The 14095-nt window shown below is 35.9% G+C and overlaps 1 protein-coding gene across 5 annotated transcripts in view; it reads left to right on the top strand.

Moving 5' to 3' along the window:
- Positions 1-14095, top strand: part of CCDC171 (coiled-coil domain containing 171) — a 165358-nt gene that overhangs the window by 15336 nt on the left and 135927 nt on the right. For all 5 annotated transcript variants that reach the window (XM_079330440.1, XM_079330442.1, XM_079330441.1 and 2 more), the window contains 4 exons: positions 988-1120; positions 2634-2808; positions 5330-5511; positions 10734-10880. In XM_079330440.1, the coding sequence (XP_079186566.1) occupies positions 988-1120; positions 2634-2808; positions 5330-5511; positions 10734-10880 (637 nt within the window). The remainder of the gene's footprint in view (positions 1-987; positions 1121-2633; positions 2809-5329; positions 5512-10733; positions 10881-14095) is intronic.

Genomic DNA, 14095 nt, shown 5'->3' with positions numbered 1-14095 from the left:
GACCAAGGTAAGCTATTTTAGTATTTTCAGTCCTGCATGAAATGATGCCAATATTTTGCTTAACACAATCTATTTACAGTTTACTGTAAATAATCTATTTACTGTTTCTATTTACAGTTTAATTAATATTTAGTGTCCCTGACAACTTTCACTTTTGTGTGGATCAACTGATTATTACAGCCATGCTTACATAATTTTAATAATTTGGAAAAAGACTTTTATCAAATAATGTGAGCACTGAGCTTCAGCTCCTGAAATACTTTGAGTTCACTTTAAAGTTATAATAATTGATTGTAAGATTAAGCTAGTTAATAAAATATGTATTTTTATACTAATTTTTCACTCTCTACATAAAAACTTGTTTTGATTATTTTGATGCTCAGAGGAGAATCCTGTTACTTGCCAAGTAGATTTTCTTTTGGCTGGAAAAGTAGTGTAAATAACATAGCAGAGTATTTTAGTGAACTAGACCTTCCGTTAATATTTTGTTTGTGATCAATCACTTTTCTGTGGTTTAGATGTATATATTTTTGAAAACAAAATATGAAAGAGTTTTATTCCACATTTACACATTTGTTTTATGACAGTGATGTTTTTGGGACTAATCCATGTTAAAAAATGAGCTTTTCTGAAGAGACAAACAGAAACTTACTAGTCATTTTAATGTATGTTATTGGAATGATGTTTTTAAGCATCCTGGCAGTTTTGGATCAATAATAAAAATAATGAAAAATAATAAAATAAATAATGATAAATAATAATAAATAATAATAAAAGCCTGCTTAAATCGACTTAGGGAAATTCAAAGTGCATATCTGATGTAAATTCCTGCTTCTGCATATCTCATAGTTTGCATAATAAGCAGCATTAGGCATAGTTTTACTTGAATGCAGACAGCTTCGGATCCACAATCTGATACTTGAAATAAAGAAGCATTGAAACTTAAAAGGAATGCTTATGTTTTTTCAAAACAACAATCTTTTTCAGCTTATATAATAGGGAATATGAGTTACTACAGAAGTGCAATGACTCGGAATCGGATGCTGTTTTAGGTCTGAGATGGAGACTTCTTCAAGCTAAAAAGGAAAATTTGGATTTGACTATTCAACACAATCAAGAAGTAAGGACTTCTTTTTCATTTGCTTTACTTTACTCCTGGAATAAATGTCATCTTGTTTCATTGATAAAATACTCTCACATTGTGAATCAAAAGCATACTCAGTAAGAGGAAAATATTAAGAAAGGTGTAACTTTACAGACCTCTCATACCTGTTCATAGATACTATTAGCACCTCTACTGTCATTGTTAGTTGTTAAATGTGTGGTAGGTAACTCGAGCACTTCTCAACAGCAAAATGCAGAAGAATCTTGTGCACCTTGAGCTCAATGTAAGAGATGATTGATTTGTTTATTTTTGTTTTAATCCAGATCGTTTCAAGGATCAATTTTTTGCAATCACACTGCAGTTGATAAGCCAGTGGGAAAATAACAATGTAACTGAAGCACAAGAGCAAATCTTTTTGGGAGAAGAAGAGATCTCTTAATTTGTGTACATACCCAGATGATAAATGTACATGGAGCAGACAGGATTTATTGGCTGTATTTAGCCAAAACCAGATGAATGAGCACCCACATTGACTGCTCTTGGCAGACTGCTTAGAGCAGAATGCCACCTATAGTAGTAATAATACTTCTTCAACAGCATGGTTTAAACCAGATTATCAGCTGCCAGACTGGCAGTAGCAAATGTGGGAAGTGTGCCTAGCAGGAATATACTGAAACTGATTATGACTCAGCACCTACATTTTCCTGTGTTTGTTAGTGAAAAAACTGATTGTCAAACTAAAGAAAAGATTAATTAAGTATATTCTTAATGCTATTTCATTTCAATACCACATGTATTGATTGCATGTTTTGCTACAAACATCGTCAAGGAAATCCTTTGTAATGTTGGTGATTTGCCATGTATGAAGTTCTCATTAACAAAAATATTGCTACTTTGTAAATGTTCTGAAGGAATATATATTGCACATTTCACCTTCTTGTGTTGAAATATCTTTAACTTGATTTTCTGAATCCAGTTTTTGGCAGGCAAGATTGTTTCTCAGCCTGTATAAGAAGTATTTTGAAATTGTTTTGTATTCTTAGTTTGTTGTGTGTTAGCATTAATGGCATCTGTTGACTACTGCTATTGGACTGAATTTCATGCTTGTATGCATATTTGTGAGTTGCTAGAGGTCTGATAGTCTAGTATCCCAATATGACTGCTGTTCTGCATGTTACCAGAAAATCTCTGGAATATGTTTCTTTTGTGGCATTTTTTCCTCTAAGGTGCAGGAAGATGACAGTAATATATGGTTAATTTTTTAAGGCAGTATATTTTTTGATGGATGGAGGGATATGTTTTAGGTACATGAAGTTCATCTAGGAGAAAGATCTGTTCACAAAAATCAGTGAAGCATCAAATGAGCAGAAACATGCATTGCAAGGTCGTGTTTTAAATTCAAGTGGAATAAGATGGCAGTTGTGAATGTGATTTCAAGTAACTTTAAAAAATATTCTGTTGGTGTGTTTCAGTAATGTGTTGCACTTTTTCAAGGGGACATTATTAGCAGTTTTGTGAAATTTTCTAGATGTCCTACTATGAAAAACAGATAATCAAATTGCGGTCAGAATTTGAGAGAGGAGAGGCCATTCGACAAGGCTTGGAGTATGAATTGGCAGTTGCCAGAAAAGGTGCCCATCTGAAAATGTGTACTGCAGAAGAAGAATTAAGTGACGCAAAAAGCAAACTTGTGGAGCTGCAAGGTAGGTTTCAAAGAAGTAAAGATGGAATGAAGGCCACGTCTGTTTCATGTCACTAAAGTAAGCTGAAATCAGGAACTTAATTAAATTTTTTAGTTACTGCTGGTTTTTTAAAATCTGTCTTATCTTCCCATCTCTTATCCATCTGCTTTTGAAAACTCATAAGAATTCACAAAACTCCTAGTGTCTCACCTGTGATTAGAACTAGCTAGCTAAACCTTCCAATCTGTCTTTCTTCTTGCCCATCGCCTTCTGTTATTTCTTTCTTCAGTGCTGTCTGTGTACAGAATTGTAATGATGGTGTCCATCTTCTCATCCAGGTAACCTTTTCCTTTTTCAGAGGAAAAGAAAAAAAGAAGAAAAAAGAACAGGAAAGATTAATTCCTGCTCCTTTATTTGCACTATTTCCAGCAGCTTTTTTCCAGAATTTCTTGTCATACATCTGTTTTCTTTCATCTTTTCTTTCATCTTTTTGAATGTTTCAAGCTTTTTATTATTCATGTCTGGTTTATTTTCTTATAGTTTTTGTTTCTTTTTTTTATAGTAATGTATGATGTGACAGCAGTATGTGGAAGGGAAAGTTTTTACCTAGATTTTTTATTTCCTACTATTTTTGTATTCAAAAATAGTAGGAAATAAAATTCAGATTTCCTTTGTTCTCCTCAAATAGAGAAATTCCTCATTCTTACAAGAAAGTGAAGTGCATTTTTAGTTACATAGTTAATTAATTATTTTAGTTAATCTAGTACAGGAAATGTATCTGTAAGTTCAATGAGCCATTGATATTTGATTAAGAGTTTGGAGTACTCCCTGAAGTTTTTAACTTTCCAAGAACCATAAGCAAGTTTGGATCTTGAATGTACTTAAACAAGTATTTTTAAGATACTTGGAAAGCTGAAGTTTCACTCCTTTGGAGCACACATGAATAATCAAAAATCTTAGGGATTGCAAACATATGAAAAATAATGAATCATATGGATTGCAGTTTGGAAAAAGGCATTTTTTTTCCGCTTTGGAAATTTTTTTGTGATTAAAAATGGCAGATTTGAACTGCTAGTTTCTCACCTAGACCAAAGTTATGTTTCTTTCCATGTGTGCTAGTTTCCTTGCTGGTATAAGAATCATGCCATGCAGGTATGGAGAGGCAGGACTGAAGAGAGACTGATGTTGGTGGAGCCACAGTACAGTGAAGTTAGTCTGCTGGACAGCCTGTCACTTTCCTGAATGGACTGAGAGAGCAAAATGGGAATAGGAGAGGCTTTGCAGAGGCAAGGGATGTCTTCTTCCTTTGCACACAAGGGATGTGTGTGTTAGTTTCTTTCAATACCATAGCCATTGATTTTAATTAATAAAAAATTAATAATCTGTCAATTGACAATAAATTCCATTGTCTAAAATTTCTCAAGCTTTTTATGTCTGTGTCAAGTGCCAAAGAAATCAAATTCTAATTTTGCTGCTTAATTTTTCAGCAATTAGTGATTTTTGCTTCTTTTCCTTTGTTGCTCGAAGTCTTTCTCACCCACCTCACATGGTGCTTTGATATGACCCCAGCATATCTCCACAGACAGAATGCTTCATTTGTGCCTTGTACCCTTAAGTGTTTTCTCCTGTTTTTCTGCTGTTGTCATTCAGAATTGATTTTCTACCATCTGACAGTCCTTTCCTAGCAATGTGTCCACTGATTCTCTGTTGTCTTAATGTTTTCATTTCATTCTTTTGTGACTAGGAAGAAATGTCAAAAAACTGGGATGGATTTGAAATAAAATCCTGTTACAAAGTGGTAATGACTTAAATGCCAATGCAGCTAGTTGTATTTGGTAAAATGAAAGCCTGTTGTAAAATATTTTCTCCTATAAAGCTACTTACAGATTATGAAGTTTTCTGTGCGATTTAAGCTTTCAGAAGAGTGCATACAATGTTCCCCGTTTCAGGTAATTTGTGGGCTGAAGATTTAAATCTCTTGAGGAGCAGTTAGGTCTCCTTGGAAAAGCTAAATCTTTGCCTGGTAACCCAGCCTGCCTAAGGTTTATCTAGAGTCTCTCTCATGCAACATGTGCCTATCTTTACTGTCATTTAAACTGAACTCAAATATAATACCATATTTAATAGCCATAATACCTATATAGCTACTAATTCCTATACCAGAAATGGCATTTGGAAATAAACTGGGAAAATGCAGAAATCTGAAAATAAGTCCACGAATCACGGAATATGCTGATTCGGAATGGACCCACAAAGAATTATCTCAGTTTTCAAAGAGAAAAAAGTGCTTTAGTTTTTAAAAAAGTCCCTAACATTCCTATGTTCTTGTGGGAAAGATGTGATAGGAACACAAAATTTGCTAGTTTCTCCTTCATGAAGATGGTGCTTTTCAGTGCTGGAGAGTTAATGTTGCAGTGTTCCACAGAGTATCAAAATACGTAGAAGAACTGATGATCATTATGTATTGTGTTTTTTTTTCCTCTGGATATGTTTTACCATGCTGCTTCTACCTTTTTTATTTCTCTTTTTCTGTAAACAATAGTATTCAATGAAAATCTTCAGCAGAAAGTGACAGAGACTGAGAAAACATTTCATAATGCTCAACAGAAGTGGGAAGAAGAACAGCAAAGACTTACAAGGGCGAAGGATGATATCAGCAGAATTTATAACAATGAATATGTATTCCTTCTTAAGGAAAAAAATGAAGTAGAAGCAATTTTACTGGTATGGTGAATTAATAGTTGCAAAGCTGCATGAAATAATGGCTGAAGCTTTTCTGGTGTGAAGTGTGTAGTGGGTTGAGATCTTTCTGATTTAGGAAAAATCTCCCAAGCAGCTAAATGCTGCAGAGTATTTCTGAAGAGCATAGCCTTATTAAGTTACACTTGGTGTGTCATAGTCTTTCTTGCTTTGATGAAATGTGTTATGGCTGATTTTGATGGTAAATGCCTAAATGGAGTTACCAGCTCACAGTCCATTTGCACTGTCATGCAATATTGAGTTATAAAATCAGGGACAACTAATACCCACTGATTCAATTTCCCCGTTACTTCCCCCAGTATGACATCAAATAGCCTGTGAATATAAAAATAGTTTGTATAATATGAAGACTTATACTTTCAGGGAACCTGAATGGTGTTGATGGGATTTCCAGCTGTGCATTGTATGTTACTCACTCCATACCACATATGAAAAGTAAGCATTGTTGGAAATGCTGGCATTTGGTTAGATAAAAATTAACTTATACTAAGAGATGACATTATAATCTGTTTCAGAGTGTGGGGTTTTGTTCTTTAGTAATTAATTTCATTGTATTTCATGATTTATACTAATATTTATATATCCTTTGGGTGCTAAATGTGTAAAAAGTAATAGAACTTGTTTTTACACCTTTTTTATACAGGGTATTCAAAACTGAAATACATTTAGAAGAAATCATGTCGCATTGTGGTATGGAAGTGCTGAGTGGCATACCTAACTCTTTCCTGCTCCACAGGGATACAAACAATTACACCACTATATTTCAATTATATTTTTTCTTTTTAAATGACAAGTTGCATATGTTGTATTTTAGCTATGTAAGATGGAAAACCAGAATGTATTCAGCTGTAGTTATTCTTCATAAACAGAAGTGTATGCAGAGGCTCTGTTAAGGATGATAGACATTTGCGTTGGATGATGTGTGTGAGAACAGATTGCTGCTAAAAGATTCCTGCTAACCTTTTAATATGTTTTCTTCCTTTGTAGTCCCTTCTAAGATGTGACAGACTTGTCTCAGTTGGGATGGGCATTAGTCAAGCAGTAGAAAATTTTCTGGTTACTTCCTTCCCACGTGGTCAGCTCCAAGCCTGGGACAGTACCAGACTTCCCAAATGACACTAAACTTATCTGAAAGCTTGATAGCCAAATTCTGACTGCAAACCTACTTGTTGTACTATGTCATAGTGCTGTTAGTCAGATTCTGTATGGCATCTGTGGAAGCAGCTCACAAAAGAGAACAGGGCAGAGACACTCCCTTGATTATGTATATTTCAAAAGTACTGTGTACTGACTCTTCAGCTCTTTGAAAGCAAGATCTGGAAGGAGTGGTGCAATAATGGCACCTGTAGTAAAAATCAGGTATTGTGTGGATAAGTAGCGTTTCTGTGCATGGCCTGCAAAAGAAGTTGCATTGTGTTGTTTATCTTAATGACCAAGAGACCTGATGGTGGAAAAGGATCCCACTGATTTGAATCTTCTCTGAATGAAGGATAAGAAGGAAATTCCCTCATCCCCTCACTAATTCTGTGGATATGTTGAGCAGTACTTTGAGAGAATAATTGGGAGAACTGTAAAGGAATACTTAAAAAAAAAAAAAAAAAGAGAGAAGTTTTCAGAGAAAAATGTGTGAGTTCATTGACACAGGTGATACCCTAAGGTCCTTCTCAAACCAACAGAAACATGAGTCAGTTTTCATTTGAAGTCAGTGCTTAAAAAACTAAGGTTAGGTTTAGGCTGTGAGGAAATTTACTCTTAGACACAGTTTTCTACATTTTTCACAGTTGCCAGGTGAAGCAGGCTAAGAGTGGTGCTTTGGCTCTGTGTTCTGGCTAACAGTAGACTGAGTTAAATAGAGGAGGGTTTAGAATGGGCTTGTCATCTCTTATATATATAGTGTTTAGAAGTGTTTATTGAGTACTTTTAATTCTGTATGGAATGAATGATGCTTTTAAGAAGCATGCTGTACTTAGAAGTGATTTTTATCCTCAGCTCAAAAGAAACAGTGGATTGCTCGGGTCACTATGTTCTCTGTCAATGTATGTTGATTTGGAAGTTGAAGGTGATTTGTAGAAGCATGGGTTTGTTTGGAAGACTGTTCTAACGCTATATAATTTTTCACTCCTAAAGTAAATGTGATTTGCTGCTATTGTCAACTACTAGTGTGCTTTGAATAGTAAAATTTTATTATTTAGTTCAATTGCAAATAGTTCAGTTTTTCTGCTTTGTTTTTATAGTGTTCCTTTGCCCATTGTCCTAGTTATAGCAACATATAGTAATAAAATTCTGGGAAATGAAAAATATATACATAAATGTTAAAACAGGACTTCACTGTCTTTGTTGTTTAACTGATTTAACTTGGCGGATAAATATCAGATGGGTCTAGGTTTGTAAGCTAAAATGTGTTCCAGTCTTTTGTGTTGTGCCTTTACGCTCCTGTTTTAAGGAATTCATAGTTACTTTGAGTTAGGAGATGAAAGCCAAATGAGGTGGTCTTAATATGTACATAGGCAGAAGATTATAAGCATGTATGACAAATCCTGCACTTTGTGAACTACAAGCCTGAACTTAGCTATGAAAAAGCTGAAGTAGGAGTAGAAATGAAATCAGTTTAATAAACTAAAATGTGTCTTTGTGGAGTAAAAGTAATTCTCTCTGCTTTCTAACAGAGAAAGATTTGTGTTGTGCTCTACTGAGTGTGCTTAGCACAGTGCTTGGTACATGGTAAAAGATGTTGAAGTTCATTAGTAAGTGCAATAGCATCATCTTGTGGTGAGTCAGAGTATAGTATTCTTTCACAGAAGCACTCAGTTTTTCCTTAGACTATTTGTGAAATGTGTGTTGTTTGTGCACTCTTTAAACCAACTGACCAGCTGTTGGCGTGGGGGGAGGGATTACGGAGCGGCGAAAAAACAGCAACAAGACACTCTCTTGCTTGGTGCAGGAAAGAGCAAGAAAGAGCAACTTATTGAAAGAAACCATTGCCTTAAATAAGGCAGTTCATGCAAAACAAAATACAGACAAATGATTGGTCAGAGAAGACACCTCTTGTCCCTGGCTTTCTCAGGGACCTTGCAGATGTTTATCTCTCTTATGATTCTTTCTCTTGTGTTTACAATAAAGAAGGAGTCTCTAGCTTGGGAAAAATCCTAGCTGAGGCTGAGATAGTTTCATGGCCTGAGAAAAATACTTAGAGCTTGAGAAAAAGGCCTAACTAAAATGTGCCTAGGTCTTCAGCAGTGTCCACAACCATCAATGTTTTTGATAAGCAAATATGTATAGTGAGTGTGGATGTGACATGCAGATACACATGTATATATAAAGGTGTTTCTTTTTATAGCATAGTGAAGTATGTTTCTTTCAGAACCTTCCAAGTACAGGTAACTTCTGGAACAGTATGACACAGTCCTAGCATATCTGAAAAGTTCAGAGACTTCAAGATTCTGAAGTCATGTTAACTTGTTTAACAAGCTTGATTCATGTCAGCTTTTGTCTGCTAGTGTTAACTACATTTCCAGCATAAAATAATTTGAAGTCTTGATGTAGTATTTTTCCAGGAAACCATATATTACTTATTTAAGAAGCACTTTTCACAGGTCACTTCTGTTAATATGTGGAAGATAAATCTAAAGAGAAATATTTCTATATCTCTCCAATATGGAGAAGATGAGAGTAATTATACATGTGAGTAAAATATTTTTTTGCATGCCCAGGAGAAGAAACCTCTTAATTATCTTGGTGTTGCAGGTGAAGTTAGAAGATTACGTTAAATTTAATCTGTATCCAGGTAGACTGTTTTTGCAATATTTTGATTTACTGAGGTTCCTGTTTTTTAATTCACTTGTTTCACAGGCATGCTCCTTGTTACCTTTTCAGAGAATGCCAAAAAATTGTGCCGTAGTGCCTCCACATGAAAAAAGAGAAAATAAATTAATTTTTTTTGGTTACTAGTTGGTAATAATGGAGTGTCACAACGTGTTAAGGGAGTCATGAATCCCTTGGTGTTGTCTTTAAGTGGCCAAAACTTTCTGCCTTCAGTCATGAAGAACATCTAAAATTTGTTTAAAACTTCAGAAAAGATTAATATTTCTTTGATTTTCATGTATAAACATGGTTCTGTCAAATTTCAGTCTTCCAAAGAATCATTCTTAATAAATAATTCATTTTCTTTTTCTTCTCCTCCCTGCTCTGCAGATGCCTTATGATTAGTAATTTTCAGGAACAAGATTATGTGATGTAAGATTAATAATAGAATTTGTAGACCAACTGGTTTATTTTCACAAAATGTCTCTTGCCACAATAAATGAACAGGAGGACTTATGGTAATCTTTCTGTGTTTTGTACAGAAAGTAATTGACTCTCCAAAGGTCCTCCAGTTAAATCACTGGATTTGTAACTTGTTTCTGATGCTAGTTATGGAAAAGCTTACTTCTATCCACTAGACCAAAGCTATTCTTTTTGAGGCTTCTGGAATCCCCAGCTTAAATGTGCACTAGGCTAGTGGGGGCTTATTATTTGGCTACTTTCCTCTGTGTCTGGGGTGGCATAAATGAGGATTTTGTAATAGTGACTCCACAGAGCTGCTGAGTCTAATAGTGTTAGTAATTATACCAACCTGTAGCTTGCTTCAATTTGCAAAAGAGGAAATTGTGGTGGGAAGCAGCTTAGTTATTTTGAGTTTCCAAGAGCGTCATAGTTCATGTTTTTAAATTCCATTTCTAGACAGAGAAGTCCTCAGAATAGTAGAAATTAAGAATATTTAGCCAATAGGAGTAGCTTCCAGCAAATGTTTGATAATTTGATTGGAAGTTCTACCAGTTAAAATAATAACAAAGTAAAACTTCTGTCTATGTATCATTTCATCAAATGTACTTAACTGTTTCCCTCTCCACCACTGCCATTGAGTTGCAAGGGAGAACAGATTGGAGGAGCAGCTTTGTACTTCTTTAGAGAAAAATTTCCTGTGGAGTACTGGCTCTGATTGTAGTATTGCTGCAGTCAGTCATGTTTGTAGTGAGTTGAGAACCAGCATATGATATCTGGTGGAAAAACATGTCAGTTGTTGGGTAAATAGTTGACATGTGCTGGTGTATTAGATTTTAATACCCTGTTCTGATGCAGTCTTTCTTCTTTGATTCATCTACTTTATCTTAGCAAAAGTAACTCTTAATGGCTTATTTCTTTTCTAGGAGCTGAATAATGAACTGCAAAATACATGCAAGAAATTGAGAGATGTGGAGGTGGAACACAGTAGCTGTAGTGAGGTGCTGAGATGCCAGGCCAATGAACTTAAAAGCAGCACTGAACGAGAGAAGAAACTTAAAGAGGAACTTGAAGTAAGGCTGTTTGACTATTGCTGTTAGTCTCAACAAGCACTGACACTGAGCAATTTAATTTTTGAGGGATGGACCTTCCAGTTAGGCTGGAATTCTATATACTTGATGAACAAAATATTGAACAGCTGTTTTGCAAAAAAAGCTGAACAGGTGAATGCTGCTTTTATTCTGAGTCTGGTTTGAGACTTGTGTTTAAACAGCAGATAGAAAAAGGTTTATGTAAGTGTGAAAACAAGACTAACTTTACTTTAGGAAATCTAAAGTCTTAATTTATGTATCTTCTTATATTTTTAATTTGTTGGATTTCTGGTGGAGCTCCAAAAATTGCCAGACGTTGTGCTAGGTGAGGGAGTATAATACTGGAAGATCACAATGGTCTTACAGCAGGATCTTACTCCTCCTGGTGTTGGTTACTGCAGGTTTAGTTTTCCTCTCTGTTGACTGACACCCATGGTTGAGAAATCTCTAATCTTTGAAAATAATACCTTGTAAATATGCTATTTACTCTAAACAGCTAGTTTCTTCCTATGTTTCAATATTTTATTTGTCCACTGATAGGCTTTGTAGCCATGTTATATGTTCATACAGTCTGGACCAAGACACTCTTGGTAAAACATTTGTTGTTGCAGAAGAGCACAATGAGTGGACAATTTTTCATCCTGATGTATGTTTTCTACGAAAGGTATCTTTAAATATTTTCTGCAGTGAATTTAAAAGAATTGTCAGTTCTTAAATATTGTGAAAGCTTAAAGCAGCAAGTGACATAGTTTTCAGCTGTGATTTTTTTTCTGTTGTTTTTCTCTTAAAGGCAAAAGAAATGTTTTCAGCATTGATTTTTAGGTAGGTAGAGTCCTGCATTAAAGATGTAGCACAAAAGAAAATTCCTACAGGGAAGATCAAATCTCATCAACTAAAAACACTGACTTATTGACCAACAAGGTGCACCTTTGTGCCCTCAAAGAATTCTACAGGAAATCTATTGTCATATATTTTGAGCTGCACTTACTGGCCCAGGTGGAATTGCCTTCAGCTGGAAAGTGTTGCATACTGTGAAGTTCCAATAACCCTTTTAAAAACCACCAAATTTTGCTTCCCTGTACTTGAAAAAGGACTCTGCTTGTGACTTCATGGCTTTTTGTAAACGAACAGAGAAGTCATGAGCTGAAAGGAGGAGGAGCAAGGCAGCAAATAATTTATCTTATAAAATATTTTTATAGAATATACCCATGAGCTGTGAATTTGAAAAGAAAATACACAGTTCCTTGAAAATGGATAATTGCTATACCCTAATCATGGTCTTATCAGGGAAATGCTCCCTACTAACCATAATCAGAAAAAAATATTTTTGTCTCTAAATTTTTGTAAAATTATTTTAAATTTCTAAATATCTTAATAGTGTAAGAAAACATGTTCAGTCAGCAGAAAAATGAGTCCCATGGTACTTATTGATAAGGATAGCTATTTAACAGTGATTAAGGAAATATATGTGATGAAACCGCTTGCATTTGAAAGTTAAAGAAAATTAGCACAAGTCTTTGAATCAAAAAAACCAAACTAGGTTAGACTTCAGTACATATCCTGTTGGCAGCTTGCATTTCACTCTACCATCTTAAAAGTAAATTGCCTATGTGTAATTTTCTGAAAGGGCCTGCAATAACCTTGTAGATGGGGATTCTACCACTTCTCTGGGCAACTTCCTCCTATACTTTGCAGCCCTTGCCCTGTGGAATTTTTTCCTCATATACACTCTAAACTTCCACTGGTACAAATTGAGGCCATTTCCTCTCATTCTGTCGCTTGTTGCCTGTGAAAAGAGACTGACCCTCACCTGGCTAAGGCTCTTTTCAGACAACTGTAGAGAGTGATAAGGTCACCCCTGAGCCTCCTTTTCCTCAGGCTGAAAAACCCGAGGTCCCTCAGCCACTTCCTATAGGGCTTGTGCTCCAGACCCTTTACCAGCCTTGTTGCCCTTCTCCGGACATGCTCCAGCACCTCAGTGTCCTTCCTGAACTGAGAGTCCCAGAGCTGAGCAGAGGATTGGAGGGGTGGCCTCACCAGTGCTGGGTACTGGGGGGCAATCCCTGCTTCTGCTGGCCACACTATGCTGGAACAGGCCAGGATGCCATTGGCCTTCTTGGCCACCTGGGCACTGCTGGCTCATGTCCAGCTGCTGTCACCAGCACCCCCAGGTCCTTTTCTGCTGGGCCACTTTTCAGCCACTCTGCCCCAGCCTGTGGCGCTGACTGGGGATGTTGTGGCCAAAGAGCAGGAGCCAGCACTGGGCCTTGTGAATGAAGGAATCATTCCAGCTCCTTCTGCAGAGCTTTTCCTTCCTCCAGCAGATCAACACTTCTGCCCAGCTTGGTGTCATTTGCTAATGCAGGTGCATTCACTCTCTCATCCAGATCACCAATAAAGATAGTAAGCAAGACTGGTTCCAATAATGAGCCCTGGGAGCCTCACTGGTGCCAGTTGGATATACATCTTCATTCCCACCACTCTTGAGGCCTGGCCATCCAGCCAGTTCTTTACTTAGTAATCACTGTACCCATTCATACCATAAGCAGCAAGTTTCTCCAGGAGTGTGCTGTGGGAAATGGTGTCAAAGCCTTTATTAAAGACTAGATGTATAGCATCTACAACTTCCTTCATCCACTAAGTGTATCATGATATCAGTATCTAAGCTGAATTTCTGTTCAGATATAGAAGCCTTAAAGTAGTACACACCAGACGAATGGCCTGCGTTTTTTCATTAAGCATATCTGTAATTTTTTTATCTCCCTTTATAGAGTTTTTAGCTTATAGGTTGAAGTTGATGGATATAGGATATGCATCTTCAATTTCCATGCTGAGTACCTCATGTTAATGATCATTTGGCTAGCAAATGTGTACTTAATTTTTTAATGATGAGAGGAAACTTCTTAAAGTGAATGTGTGAGAAGTAGTGTAATTCTACTTAAACTTCAATCTTAAAATATTTTATTATATGCTACTTCTTGAAAAGCAATGGAGGTGAACAGTTTCTGGAGTTCACAAATCTGTTCTTTTGCTACCCTCTGCTGGACATAAGGGAGAAGTCCATGGATAAATACTTGGGTTTTGGTGATAGAAGGAAATGTTAAATTTAAATATTTTTCTTTTAGTACAATGATACTTGTATGAAAAACTACATCCAACAGACTGTTATAAAAAAAAGGAAAGTGCAAAATGCCGGT

The sequence above is a fragment of the Erithacus rubecula genome (genome assembly GCF_903797595.1).
Source record: "Erithacus rubecula genome assembly, chromosome: Z".
Lineage (NCBI taxonomy): Eukaryota > Metazoa > Chordata > Aves > Passeriformes > Muscicapidae > Erithacus > Erithacus rubecula.
Note: the sequence above shows the minus strand (reverse complement) of the source record. Positions and strands in the feature narration are given on the sequence as shown.